At 33.5% G+C, this 14,908-nt stretch overlaps 3 protein-coding genes across 4 annotated transcripts in view; all 3 read left to right on the forward strand.

Moving 5' to 3' along the window:
- Window positions 1-14,908, forward strand: part of LOC140432288 (uncharacterized) — a 33,170-nt gene that overhangs the window by 12,214 nt on the left and 6,048 nt on the right. Inside the window, exon 4 of one of the 2 annotated variants that reach the window (XM_072520104.1) lies at window positions 1,410-3,706. The exons of the other annotated variant lie outside the window; for it this stretch is intronic. Coding sequence (XP_072376205.1) covers window positions 1,410-3,706 — 2,297 coding nt within the window. Of the gene's footprint in view, window positions 1-1,409; window positions 3,707-14,908 lie in introns of those variants that run through there. 2 annotated transcript variants of the gene reach the window in all.
- LOC140432289 (uncharacterized) lies at window positions 3,774-6,134 on the forward strand. The gene has a single exon (XM_072520107.1). The coding sequence runs from the start codon at window positions 3,774-3,776 to the stop codon at window positions 6,036-6,038; it is 2,265 nt and encodes a 754-aa protein (XP_072376208.1). The 3' UTR covers window positions 6,039-6,134.
- LOC140442459 (uncharacterized) lies at window positions 7,395-11,874 on the forward strand. The gene is made up of 3 exons (XM_072533531.1): window positions 7,395-7,875; window positions 7,915-10,346; window positions 11,608-11,874. The coding sequence occupies exons 1-3, from the start codon at window positions 7,620-7,622 to the stop codon at window positions 11,872-11,874; spliced, it is 2,955 nt and encodes a 984-aa protein (XP_072389632.1). The 5' UTR covers window positions 7,395-7,619.

Consider the following 14,908-nt stretch of genomic DNA (forward strand, 5'->3'; position numbering starts at 1 on the left):
ATCTAAAATATGTAAGTCAGTTGAAAAGCGGAAAAAAATATGTAGCTTCACTACAATAACAATTTTATTCATATCAAATGTCAACAGGGGAAATTTTTTTCTCAGAAAATTTCACATTTTCATCTCATTTCTAATTATTCATACTCATACTCAGGTAAATTTCAATAATTTTTTTCACTTACGGAATTATTTAAACGTACTGACAAAAATTAATCGATGATTATATAATATTGTTTTATCTATAAAAATTAGTTTGCCATAAATAGAATAACACTGGAATTGTTTTTATATAAGACCCACGTGACATGTTAGAGCTTATGTAATATATGTATTATGTAAAAACTAGTATAATCTCGCAGTAAACATTTTTGGTCTTGTTCGTTTATATAACTTCACGGTGCCAGGGATAAAAATCATATAATTGTATTGTTAATTGTTATTGTGACACTTTGACGTTATACAGTCATGATCAAAGATTATTCCATGGTTACTGCATAACCACAAAACACGTTGTCAATTGTTTTGCAGACTTTTCTTAAAATCGGCAAACGGGCATCTGTCGCCATTTAATACATCCCTGCTATAGTACCTTCTATTAAATGACACGTGAACTTATTTTCCCATGTATTAAGTAACAGCCGAATTAATTTCTCACTACCAAAATGACAACTTGTTACGGTAATATCAACAAAATCTCTAGTTTGCAGATTTTAATCGTAATTTTATCTTTAGGTACAGTTAATTTAAAAATTAGGGCAGTATGGATAATGAACGTTTGATTAAAATAAAGCTTTTTTGATACTTAATCATTTTACGTAGTTACTGTGTACCTAAGTTCAAAAATTGTTACACAATACCAAATTTTAGGTAGGTTACCAAGTAAGTTATGACATGGATTCATTTAAGTACAGATATGAAAAATTTACTGCTTTCTTTGGAAATTTTAACTAGATATCATTAAAATAGAAATAAAAATAAAATAGAAAGTTTACAATTTACGTACATAATCATAAGTTGAAGATTTGCTTTGAAATAATGACGACAACTGTAGCTAAAAAGTATATAAATTTTAACATTGTGACATACCACCTTAACATGAATAAAAAATGACTTGAATTTTTTAAACGTGGAATTACTGAGAGTTTCGTTCTGCATTTTGTACGGCTAGCGAAGTATAGCAATATCCTTTTCCTCTTTCAATTAGGGTAAATTCTTGATATCACTATATTGCTGATGCTAGTCATTGGACTGTTTTGCTTTAAAAAAAGTCATTGAATGTCAGTACCTGGCGTTTTAGTAGGTTTCAGTTTTATTTATTAGGATATTCATTCTTACTTAATTTTATTTATTTTTGTTTTACCCTTTAATGTCTGCATAAACAAATTTTTATAGTTTCATTTTTATTTTAGGTTTTTCTCAGAACAGAATCGAAACCATCAAAACTGAAGTTGCATGCACTACAAAAGGACAAATGAGTGCAAACATTGAAAAAACAACATTAAAAAATTCTATTTGTAAATGTAAAATTTGTTTTAAGCAATTTAATCAGGCAGATTCTTGGAAACGACATATAAAAACGCACACTGGAGACAAGCTTTACATTAAAGCTTGTTTTAAGCAATTTACTTATAAAAGTTGTCTGGATGAACATGCGAAAGTTCACACCGGAGCAAAGCGTTACAAGTGCGAAATATGTTTTAAGCAGTTTACTGGAGCACACCATTTGACGAGACATTTGAGAGTGCACACTGAAGGAAAGACTCACAAGTGTGAAATTTGTTTTAAGCATTTTACTCGAACACATGATTTGAAAAGTCATTTGAAAGTACACAATGGAGAAAAGTCTCACAAGTGTGAAATTTGCTTTAAGCCATTTAGTAGCAAAATTAATTTGAAAAAGCATTTGTTGTTTCACGCCGAAGAAAAGCCTTACAAGTGTGAATTTTGTTTTAAGCAGTTCACTCAAAAAAGTTCTTTGGTTGACCATACGAAAATTCACACAGGAGAAAAGCCTCACAAGTGTGAAATTTGTTTTAAGCAGTTCACTCAAAAAGGTTCTTTGGTTTACCATACGAAAATTCACACTGGAGAAAAGCCTTACAAGTGCGAAATTTGTTTTAAGCCGTTTAGTAGCAAAAGTAATTCGAAAAAGCATTTGATGTTTCACGTCGAAGAAAAGCCTTACAAGTGTGAAATTTGTTTTAAGCAGTTCACTCAAAAAGGTTCTTTGGTTGACCATACGAAAATTCACACTGGAGAAAAGCCTCACAAGTGTGAAATTTGTTTTAAGCAGTTTACTCGAGCATATGTTTTGAATAGTCATTTAAAATTGCACACTGGAGAAATGCCTTACAAGTGTGAAATTTGTTTTAAGCAATTCATTCAAAAAAGTTCTTTAAATAAACATATGCAAGTTCATACTGGAGAAAAGCCTTACAAGTGTGAAATTTGTTTTAAGCAGTTTAGTAGCACAAGTAATTTGAAAAGGCATCTGGTATTTCACACTGGAGAAAAGCCTCACAAGTGTGAAATTTGTGTTAAGCAGTTCGCTCAAAAAGGTTCTTTGGTTTACCATACGAAAGTTCACACTGGAGAAAAGCCTCACAAGTGTGAAATTTGTTTTAAGCAGTTCACTCGAAAAGGTTCTTTGGTTGACCATACGAAAATTCACACTGGAGAAAAGCCTCACAAGTGTGAAATTTGTTTTAAGCAGTTTACTCGAGCATATGTTTTGAATAGTCATTTGAAATTGCACACTGGAGAAATGCCTTACAAGTGTGAAATTTGTTTTAAGCAGTTCACTCAAAAAGGTTCTTTGGATGACCATACGAAAATTCACACTGGAGAAAAGCCTCACAAGTGTGAAATTTGTTTTAAGCAGTTCACTCAAAAAGGTTCTTTGGTTGGCCATAGGAAAATTCACACTGGAGAAAAGCCTCACAAGTGTGAAATTTGCTTTAAGTCGTTTAGTAGCAAAAGTAATTTGAAAAAGCATTTGATGTTTCACGTCGAAGAAAAGCCTTACAAGTGTGAAATTTGTTTTAAGCAGTTCACTCAAAAAGGTTCTTTGGTTGGCCATACGAAAATTCACACTGGAGAAAAGCCTCACAAGTGTGAAATTTGTTTTAAGCAGTTTACTCGAGCATATGATTTGAATAGTCATTTGAAATTGCACACTGGAGAAATGCCTTACAAGTGTGAAATTTGTTTTAGGCAGTTCACTCAAAAACGTTCTTTGGTTGACCATACGAAAATTCACACAGGAGAAAAGCTTCACAAGTGTGAAATTTGTTTTAAGCAGTTCACTCAAAAAGGTTCTTTGGTTTACCATACGAAAATTCACACTGGAGAAAAGCCTTACAAGTGCGAAATTTGCTTTAAGCCGTTTAGTAGCAAAAGTAATTTGAAAAGGCATTTGATGTTTCACGTCGAAGAAAAGCCTTACAAGTGTGAAATTTGTTTTAAGCAGTTTACTCAAAAAGGTTCTTTGGTTTACCATACGAAAATTCACACTGGAGAAAAGCCTTACAAGTGCGAAATTTGCTTTAAGCCATTTAGTAGCAAAAGTAATTTGAAAAGGCATTTGATGTTTCACGTCGAAGAAAAGCCTTACAAGTGTGAAATTTGTTTTAAGCAGTTCACTCAAAAAGGTTCTTTGGTTGACCATACAAAAAATTCACACTGGAGAAAAGCCTCACAAGTGTGAAATTTGTTTTAAGCAGTTTACTCGAGCATATGATTTGAATAGTCATTTGAAATTGCACACTGGAGAAATGCCTTACAAGTGTGAAATTTGTTTTAAGCAGTTTACTCAAAAAAGTTCTTTGGTTGACCATACGAAAATTCACACAGGAGAAAAGCCTCACAAGTGTGAAATTTGTTTTAAGCAGTTCACTCAAAAAGGTTCTTTGGTTTACCATACGAAAATTCACACTGGAGAAAAGCCTTACAAGTGCGAAATTTGCTTTAAGCCGTTTAGTAGCAAAAGTAATTTGAAAAGGCATTTGATGTTTCACGTCGAAGAAAAGCCTTACAAGTGTGAAATTTGTTTTAAGCAGTTTACTCAAAAAGGTTCTTTGGTTTACCATACGAAAATTCACACTGGAGAAAAGCCTCACAAGTGTGAAATTTGTTTTAAGCAGTTCACTCAAAAAGGTTCTTTGGTTTACCATACGAAAATTCACACTGGAGAAAAGCCTCACAAGTGTGAAATTTGTTTTAAGCAGTTCACTCAAAAAGGTTCTTTGGTTTACCATACGAAAATTCACACTGGAGAAAAGCCTCACAAGTGTGAAATTTGTTTTAAGCAGTTCACTCAAAAAGGTTCTTTGGTTTACCATACGAAAATTCACACTGGAGAAAAGCCTTACAAGTGCGAAATTTGCTTTAAGCCGTTTAGTAGCAAAAGTAATTTGAAAAGGCATTTGATGTTTCACGTCGAAGAAAAGCCTTACAAGTGTGAAATTTGTTTTAAGCAGTTTACTCAAAAAGGTTCTTTGGTTGACCATACGAAAATTCACACTGGAGAAAAGCCTCACAAGTGTGAAATTTGTTTTAAGCAGTTCACTCAAAAAGGTTCTTTGGTTTACCATACGAAAATTCACACTGGAGAAAAGCCTCACAAGTGTGAAATTTGTTTTAAGCAGTTCACTCAAAAAGGTTCTTTGGTTTACCATACGAAAATTCACACTGGAGAAAAGCCTTACAAGTGCGAAATTTGTTTTAAGCCGTTTAGTAGCAAAAGTAATTCGAAAAAACATTTGATGTTTCACGTCGAAGAAAAGCCTTACAAGTGTGAAATTTGTTTTAAGCAGTTCACTCAAAAAGGTTCTTTGGTTGACCATACGAAAATTCACACTGGAGAAAAGCCTCACAAGTGTGAAATTTGTTTTAAGCAGTTCACTCAAAAAGGTTCTTTGGTTTACCATACGAAAATTCACACTGGAGAAAAGCCTCACAAGTGTGAAATTTGTTTTAAGCAGTTCACTCAAAAAGGTTCTTTGGTTTACCATACGAAAATTCACACTGGAGAAAAGCCTCACAAGTGTGAAATTTGTTTTAAGCAGTTCACTCAAAAAGGTTCTTTGGTTTACCATACGAAAATTCACACTGGAGAAAAGCCTTACAAGTGCGAAATTTGCTTTAAGCCGTTTAGTAGCAAAAGTAATTTGAAAAGGCATTTGATGTTTCACGTCGAAGAAAAGCCTTACAAGTGTGAAATTTGTTTTAAGCAGTTTACTCAAAAAGGTTCTTTGGTTGACCATACGAAAATTCACACTGGAGAAAAGCCTCACAAGTGTGAAATTTGTTTTAAGCAGTTCACTCAAAAAGGTTCTTTGGTTTACCATACGAAAATTCACACTGGAGAAAAGCCTTACAAGTGCGAAATTTGTTTTAAGCCGTTTAGTAGCAAAAGTAATTCGAAAAAACATTTGATGTTTCACGTCGAAGAAAAGCCTTACAAGTGTGAAATTTGTTTTAAGCAGTTCACTCAAAAAGGTTCTTTGGTTGACCATACGAAAATTCACACTGGAGAAAAGCCTCACAAGTGTGAAATTTGTTTTAAGCAGTTCACTCAAAAAGGTTCTTTGGTTTACCATACGAAAATTCACACTGGAGAAAAGCCTCACAAGTGTGAAATTTGTTTTAAGCAGTTCACTCAAAAAGGTTCTTTGGTTTACCATACGAAAATTCACACTGGAGAAAAGCCTCACAAGTGTGAAATTTGTTTTAAGCAGTTCACTCAAAAAGGTTCTTTGGTTTACCATACGAAAATTCACACTGGAGAAAAGCCTTACAAGTGCGAAATTTGCTTTAAGCCGTTTAGTAGCAAAAGTAATTTGAAAAGGCATTTGATGTTTCACGTCGAAGAAAAGCCTTACAAGTGTGAAATTTGTTTTAAGCAGTTTACTCAAAAAGGTTCTTTGGTTTACCATACGAAATTTCACACAGGAGAAAAGCCTCACAAGTGTGTTCAGCAGTCAACAGTGCAAGAGCCGTCCCTGCACGGACCACAGGGCGCATGCATCGAACACTAGCGACAACGACACCACGCGCGTAGCTGTCAAGCAATAAGAAGACATTCTTTTTTGGTTTTGTTAATTTTAAGTTTTTATAAAATTATTATAATAAAAGTGTTAAAGTCAGAATAAATATTTTTTATACAAGGAATACAGTCCACAATACTTCTGAAGGCTCCGAAATAAAAACTTTATTCATGGTCATTCGAACGGATTTTATCAACAAGCAACAAGTGTTAGTGTATTTTTTATCGGCAAGTGAAAAAGTTAACATGGCATGGTATGTGGTGAGTACACATTTTTCATTCCTATAATACCTATCCTGGAATAAGAGAGATATTAATTTGTGTCACAAGGTTATTATAATTTCGGTTTGTTAGGATTTATTAATAGCAAGCTTTAAACTTTATTGATATTATACATAGTCGATGCAATGGATCAGTTAACAGTTTTAAAAAGAAAGCGTGGTATCTTTAAGGCACAAATTACAAAATTTGATTCATTTATAAGCAGTTTTACTCACGATAAAATAGTAGAATTACAAGTTAGGGTTGACAAATGCAAAGAATGGTGGAATGATTTTGATCAAATACAAAGTGAAATTGACTTATTAGACACATCAGAGGAACAATTACAAGAAAGGTTAGATTTTCAGGATGCATATTTTAAACTAATAGCCTCTGCAGAAATTATATTAAAGAATGAAGTTAATTTAAACGATACTATAGCAAACTCAGGTCACAAAACTAGTTTAGATCGAAATAGCTTAAAAAATGTACGGTTACCACCACTGGAGGTTCCAACTTTTAATGGTTGTTATGAACATTGGTTAGAATTTAGAGATAGTTTTACTAGTATGGTCATAGAAAATTCTGATTTAAATGATGTTGACAAGCTTCACTATTTAAAAAGGGCTTTGATAGGGGATGCCCAGGATGAACTGGAGCAGCTAAAAACTACTAGCAAAAATTTTACTATTGCATGGCAACTTTTATCTGAAACATATGAAAAGAAAAAACTTATTGCACGTGGTCATATTGAAGCTATATATGAATATCCAAAAATAACTCAGGTAAATAGTTTAGAATTAAAGAAATTGTCAGGTTGTATAAAAAGAAATTTAAAGTCACTAGGTATGTTAGGTTATCCAGTTGAACATTGGGATGTTCTTTTACTTTGTACCATAGAGAAAAAGCTTGATTATTACACAAATAAGGAATGGCAAGAAAAGGGTCCAGTTAACGAATTTTCTACGATACAGGAATTCTTAGCATTTATAGATCATAAAGTACAACACTTACAAAATTCAGAAAGGGATAAACAAGATATAGAGCAAATATCAAAGGAAACAAAAAAAGGGTGCAAAAAATGACATTATCAAAGTCATTGATTGCAACGTCCAAACAATGTGCACTTTGTAATTTACCGCACTATTTTTATTCATGTAAAAAATTTCATAATTTATCAGTGTCAGCTAGAAGACAAGAGGTAACAAAATCAAAAGCATGTTGGAACTGTCTAAAGGATGGACACTTAGTACAACATTGTACATGGGGAGGTTGTAAACTTTGTGGAAAACGACACAATACTCTTTTACATATGGATGGTAAATTTATAAACAATTCTCATTTACAAACAAATGCAACTCAACTCAACGGATCAAAGGTTGAATCACAAATTTGTGGTATATCTACCCAGAAAGAAACACACACACAGGGAAATGGCATATCTAATCAGGGAAAGGAAGTACATATTCAGGGACAAGGTGCATTCCATAATAATTCAATGGAAGGTACATCTCAATTAAACTTTTTGGGTCAGACAGGTTTTTTGGAATCACATTCGGGTGATATAGGTCAGACATGTTTTTTAGAATCACATTCGGGTGATATAGGTCAGACATGTTTTTTAGAATCACATTCGGGTGATATAGGTCAGGATTCAATTAATTTTTTAAATCATTCTAAGCAAGGTATATCATACAGATTAAAAACTGATATTTTACTTTCAACGGCCTTAGTATATATGCAAGACAAATATGGAATTTTGCATGAATGTAGAGTTTTATTGGATTCAGGTTCACAGTCAAATTTTATATCACGTTCATTTTTTGAAAAATTAGAATTACGGGCAGATAAGGTACACATTCCGGTTAAAGGTTTAGGTCAAGGTATAACAAACATTTCTCAGGCATTAAATGGGACACTTTTATCAAAGTTTAGCAATTATCAAACAAATGCATTTTTATTGGTAATTGATAAAATTTCTGACAATTTACCAACTTCGGATCTAAACTTGGATTTTATAAATATTCCTAAAAACATTGTACTTGCAGATGAAACATTTGGGGTTTCAAAACAAATTGATGTATTACTGGGAGCATCAGTTTTTTGGCAATTATTATGTGTGGGTCAGATAAAACTTGGCAAAGATCAACCAATTCTCCAAAAAACTAAGTTGGGATGGGTTATTTCAGGGCCAGTTAGTCAATCAATTAAGGTTAGCAACAATTCAGTGGTATGTAATTTTTCGTCTAATGTTTTGGAAAACCAGATTGAAAAATTTTGGTTAATAGAAGAATTTGGTGCAAAAAAGGTTATGTCCAAGGAGGACATTTATTGTCAAGAGTTGTTTGAAGCTAGCACGATTAAAAATGAAAACGGTCATTTTGTTGTTAAATTACCAACAAGGTCAAACATTTCTGACTTAGATTCTTATAGTAATGCACTAAAAAGATTTCAATTATTGGAAAATAAATTAAATAAAAATTTGGAAATGAAAATTAAATACCATGAGTTTATGCAGGAATATATCCAGTTGGGTCACATGTCAAAGGTTGAAAATAAAACTGACTTCAATTCAGAAACACCCAACTACTATCTTCCACATCATGGAGTTTTAAAGGAAACGTCTTTAACTACAAAATTAAGGGTAGTGTTTGATGGGTCAGCTAGAACTGACAGTGGTTTGTCATTAAATGATGTTCTAATGGTCGGACCAAAATTACAAGATGATTTAATGTGCATTCTTCTTCGTTTTCGAAAACATAATGTAGTTATAGCTTCAGACATCCAAAAGATGTATCGACAGGTTTTTGTTTGCAAAACTCAGCAAAAACTACAACAAATATTATGGAGGTTTTCGGATGAGCAACCAGTTGTGACATACAAGCTGAAAACGCTAACATATGGGACCGCTCCAGCAGCATTTTTGGCTATAAGAAGCTTACAACAATTAGCTCATGAGAATCAATTGAACCTGCCTCTAGCTTCCCAGGTGATTTTAAAGGATTTTTATGTTGATGATTTGCTTACAGGCGGGAGTTCAATTGAAGAAGTAAAATCATTAAAGGATGAATTAAATAATATTTTGTGCACAGCAGGATTTTCACTTAGAAAATGGGTATCAAACAAACCTGAAATTTTTGATGAGGATATTCAACTAAAGGGAGACATTGAACATTATCTTGCAGATGATGTTACAACAAAAACATTAGGGCTTTATTGGAACTCAAAGATAGATTCGCTTCAATATAAAATCAATTTTTCTAATTACACAAAGGTTAGCAAAAGAACAGTTCTGTCTTTAGTTTCACAGATATTTGATCCTCTTGGACTAGTAGGGCCAGTTATAATTAAAGCTAAATTAATAATGCAATCACTATGGCAATTAAAATTAAATTGGGATGAGTCTTTACCTTTAGATTTACACACAGCTTGGAACCAGTTTAGGGAATCAATTGCAGATTTGGAGAAAACTCACATTAGCAGGCAAGTTTTGTGTTCTAATCCAATTAATAGACAATTACATTGTTTCAGTGACGCTTCAGAGTCTGCTTATGGCGCAGCACTCTACATTCGGTCACTGGATCAAGGTGGTTCTTGCTTAGTTCATTTATTATGTGCGAAATCAAGGGTAGCACCCTTAAAAACAATATCTTTGCCTAGATTGGAATTGTGTGGTGCTTTATTGGCTGCCAAATTGGCATCGGAGGTTATCGCAAGAATAGGTGTTAGCTTTGATGAGGTACATTTTTGGTCTGATTCAATGATAACTCTTTATTGGATTTTGGGTGAACCGTCACAATGGAAAACCTTCGTTGGAAATAGGGTGTCGGAAATACAAAGGCTTTCTAATGGATATAGCTGGCATCATGTTGACTCTCATGATAACACAGCCGACATAATTACGCGCGGATATGAACCAAAGTTATTAAACACTTCAAAATTGTGGTGGAATGGGCCACCATGGTTAGCTTCTCATAAATTGTCTTGGCCTACTAAGGCTTTGTCAAATTCACACATTTCTATCATACCTGACCAGAAGGTAATTCAAACATTTATGTCAACTGTGCAATTTGCTGAAATTTGGAACCGATTTTCCAGCTTAGCTAAATTGCAGCGTGTTTTTGCATATATACTTCGGTTGGTCACCAATTGTAAATCATCTAATAATAAGACAACGGGTCCTTTTACTGTAGATGAAAAAGAAAGAAGTTTTTTCTGTTTGGTATATATGGCACAAAATGAAGTATTTCATCAGGAAATACAAACAATAAAAAAATCAAAACCAATACATAAATCGAGTAAAATCTTATCATTAAATCCTTTTCTTGATGATAAAGGACTATTACGAGTTGGTGGACGTCTTCAAAAGTCAGAATTGTCTTTTGATCAGAAGCATGCAGTCATACTCCCGAACGGCCATGTATTAACTAAACTTATAGTGATATCGTATCATCATATATACTTGCATGCAGGTCCACAAGCATTGCTATCAATAATTCGTTTAAAATTTTGGTTATTATCTGGACGTAGCACGGTTAGGCACATTGTGCATAAATGTGTTACTTGCTTTCGTGTCAAACCTACATTGCTTGTACCTCTTATGGGAGATTTACCTAAATTTAGACTTCTGCCTACAAGGCCATTTCATAATTGTGGTGTAGATTATGGGGGTCCCTTTGAATTGAAAACAAGCTATTTACGAAATTGTAAAGTAGTTAAATGCTATATATGTATTTTTACATGTTTTACAACAAGGGCGACACATATTGAACTTGTATATGATTTAAGTACTAATTCATTCTTAAATTCATTTAAACGTTTCATTGCTAGAAGAGGTCTATGTAAAAATATGTATTCTGATAATGGAATTAACTTCGTTGGGGCAAATAATCATTTGCAGGAGTTATATTCATTTATGAATGATGCAACGGTAAAATCAAGTTTTTTAGATTATTTTTCGGAACATAAGATTCATTGGCATTTTATTCCAGCTCACTCACCACATTTTGGTGGCATCTGGGAATCAACTGTAAAATCGGTAAAGTTTCATATACGAAGGGTAATGTGTAATAATAAATTTACATATGACGAAATGTATACTTTGTTGACGCAAATTGAGTCTCTCCTAAATTCCCGTCCTTTATTACCTCTGTCGGAAAGTCCAGAAGACCTTGGTGTACTCACCCCTGGACATTTTCTAATTGGAGCACCACTTGTAGCACTGCCACAAGAAGATGTGAAGAACTGAAATAAACCCGAATAAGTTGAAACGGTATCATCACCTGACTCAGATAATTCAGAGTTTTTGGGTACGCTGGTCACGTGAGTACCTCTCTTCACTTCAGCAGCGAACCAAATGGAGAACGGCAGCTGACAACGTGAAAATTGGATCATTGGTTATTATTCAAGAGGATGGTCTTCCTCCTACTAAATGGGAATTGGGTAGAATATTGCAACTACATGCTGGGACAGATAATGTTGTGCGGGTCGTGACTGTGCGTACTTCTAAAGGTGAATTCAAAAGGCCTTGTGTAAAGTTAGCCGTCCTGCCAATGGATGAACAATAATGGTTATGGTTTACAAGAAGCGTTGTTTGAAAGGCATCACTTAAGCCTTTCAAGGGGGGCGGCATGTTCAGCAGTCAACAGTGCAAGAGCCGTCCCTGCACGGATCACAGGGCGCATGCATCGAACACTAGCGACAACGACACCACGCGCGTAGCTGTCAAGCAATAAGAAGACATTCTTTTTTGGTTTTGTTAATTTTAAGTTTTTATAAAATTATTATAATAAAAGTGTTAAAGTCAGAATAAATATTTTTTATACAAGGAATACAGTCCACAATACTTCTGAAGGCTCAGAAATAAAAACTTTATTCATGTGGTCCTTCGAGCGTGAAATTTGTTTTAAGCAGTTCGCTCAAAAAGGTTCTTTGGTTGACCATACAAAAAATTCACAATGGAGAAAAGCCTCACAAGTGTGAAATTTGTTTTAAGCAGTTCACTCAAAAAGGTTCTTTGGTTGGCCATACGAAAATTCACACTGGAGAAAAGCCTCACAAGTGTGAAGTTTGTTTTAAGCAGTTTACTCGAGCATATGATTTGAATAGTCATTTGAAATTGCACACTGGAGAAATGCCTTACAAGTGTGAAATTTGTTTTAAGCAGTTTAGTAGCACAAGTAATTTGAAAGGGCATTTGATATTTCACACTGGAGAAAAGCCTTACAAGTGTGAAATTTGTGTTAAGCAGTTCGCTCAAAAAGGTTCTTTGGTTTACCATACGAAAGTTCATACTGGCGAAAAGCCTTACAAGTTTCAAATTTGATTTAAGCAATTTAACCGCACAAGTGGTTTGAAAAATCATTTTAGAGTACACATTGCAGAAAAAGTTAGTTTCGTCTAATACTATGAATTTAAGTAGTTTGAAACGGTTTTTAATTATACCCTGTGGGGATCAACCTTAAAAGTGTGAAATGTGTTTTAAACAATTTGCCATACATATGAAATTACACACTTGATAAACTTTAATGCAACAAAAATCAATTTTTGGTTATCCATAAGGGATATTTTCATGAAACAGAGAAACTTTTTTAAAATCTAGAAAAATTTGGTCAAATGTAAATCAGAAAGTAATTGTATATTTGCACTACTGATAAATACACTTAGACAAAAAACTGCATATTTTTTCCATGTTGTATTTTTATGTACATTTGAAAAATTATATGCTAATTATATAAAATCACGATTTTTTTTTTTTTCGAAAAGTTACCAAGATAGGATTTTGTTCAGAATGTATTAGTGAAACTAATATAAACTAGTATTTTTTCTACAATACCGAGTTATAATATCTCTCTTAAACTGTTTTATGTACTCCGGACAGTTATTTATGTCTAATCTGTGTTCACTGTTACATATGCCGCGGTAAGGTGTATTTTGTCAATTTTTCACAGTAATTAAGGCATTTATTTTCTATTTCCTTGCATGTGTTTCTTTTGTGTGAATTAAAAAATCTGTATCTGTAACAGTGCCTCTGTTACAGTATTCTTAACATCAGTAAATCGAATATGCAATGTATCTACATATATCGTCATTGTAAATATAGCGATATCATAACTGCATTATTCTGCTTCATTCTAAGAAACCATTGTGTGTCAGCCGATTATGTTAACTTTATAACGACATTTTTACATCAGTTTTCGTTATTGTAAGTGTAAACACTGACAGATTATTTGAAACGACATATAAAAACGCACACTGGAAAAAATCTTCACAGTGATGCTTGTTTTAAGCAGTTTACTTTGGATTAAGTTCTTTCGATAAACATACAAAAGTTCACACCGGAGCAAAGCGTTACAAGTGCGAAATTTGTTTTAAGCAATTTACTGTAGCACACAATTTGAAAAGACATTTTATAGTGAACACTGGACCAAAGCGTTACAAGTGCGAAATTTGTTTTAAGCAATCTACTGGAGCACACAATTTGAAAAGACATTTTATAGTGAAGACCGGACCAAAGCGTTACAAGTGCGAAATTTGTTTTAAGCAATTTACTGGAGCACACAATTTGAAAAAACATTTTATAGTGAACACTGGACCAAAGCGTTACAAGTGCGAAATTTGTTTTAAGCAATTTACTGGAGCACACAATTTGAAAAGACATTTTATAGTGAACACCGGACCAAAGCGTTACAAGTGCGAAATTTGTTTTAAGCAATTTACTGTAGCACACAATTTGAAAAGACATTTTATAGTGAACACTGGACCAAAGCGTTACAAGTGCGAAATTTGTTTTAAGCAATTTACTGGAGCACACAATTTGAAAAGACATTTTATAGTGAACACTGGACCAAAGCGTTACAAGTGCGAAATTTGTTTTAAGCCATTTACTGGAGCACACAATTTGAAAAGACATTTTATAGTGAACACTGGACCAAAGCGTTACAAGTGCGAAATTTGTTTTAAGCAATTTACTGGAGCACACAATTTGAAAAGACATTTTATAGTGAACACTGGACCAAAGCGTTACAAGTGCGAAATTTGTTTTAAGCAATTTACTGGAGCACACAATTTGAAAAGACATTTTATAGTGAACACTGGACCAAAGCGTTACAAGTGCAAAATTTGTTTTAAGCAATTTACTGGAGCACACAATTTGAAAAGACATTTTATAGTGATCACTGGACCAAAGCGTTACAAGTGCGAAATATGTTTTAAGAAGTTTACTGGAGCACACAATTGGAAGAGTCATTTGAGAGTGCATACTGATGCAGTTTACTCGAGTACACAATTTGAAGAGACATTTGAGAGTGCACACTGGAGAAAAGCCTTACAAGTGTGAAATTTGTTTTAAGCAATTTACTGGTGCACACTATTTGAAAATACATTTGAGAGTGCACACTGGAGAAAAGCCTCGCAAGTGTGAAATTTCTTTTAAGCAGTTTAGTCACATAAGTGTAAACACTGCAGAAAAAGTCTTTCGCAAGTAATTTCGTCTAATACTATGAAATTAAGTAGTTTGAAAAGGTTTCTAATTATACTCTGTGGGGATCAATCTTAAAAGTATGAAATTTGTTTTAAACAATTTGATAAACTTTAGTGAAA

The sequence above is a fragment of the Diabrotica undecimpunctata genome, chromosome 1, assembly GCF_040954645.1.
Source record: "Diabrotica undecimpunctata isolate CICGRU chromosome 1, icDiaUnde3, whole genome shotgun sequence".
NCBI lineage: Eukaryota > Metazoa > Arthropoda > Insecta > Coleoptera > Chrysomelidae > Diabrotica > Diabrotica undecimpunctata.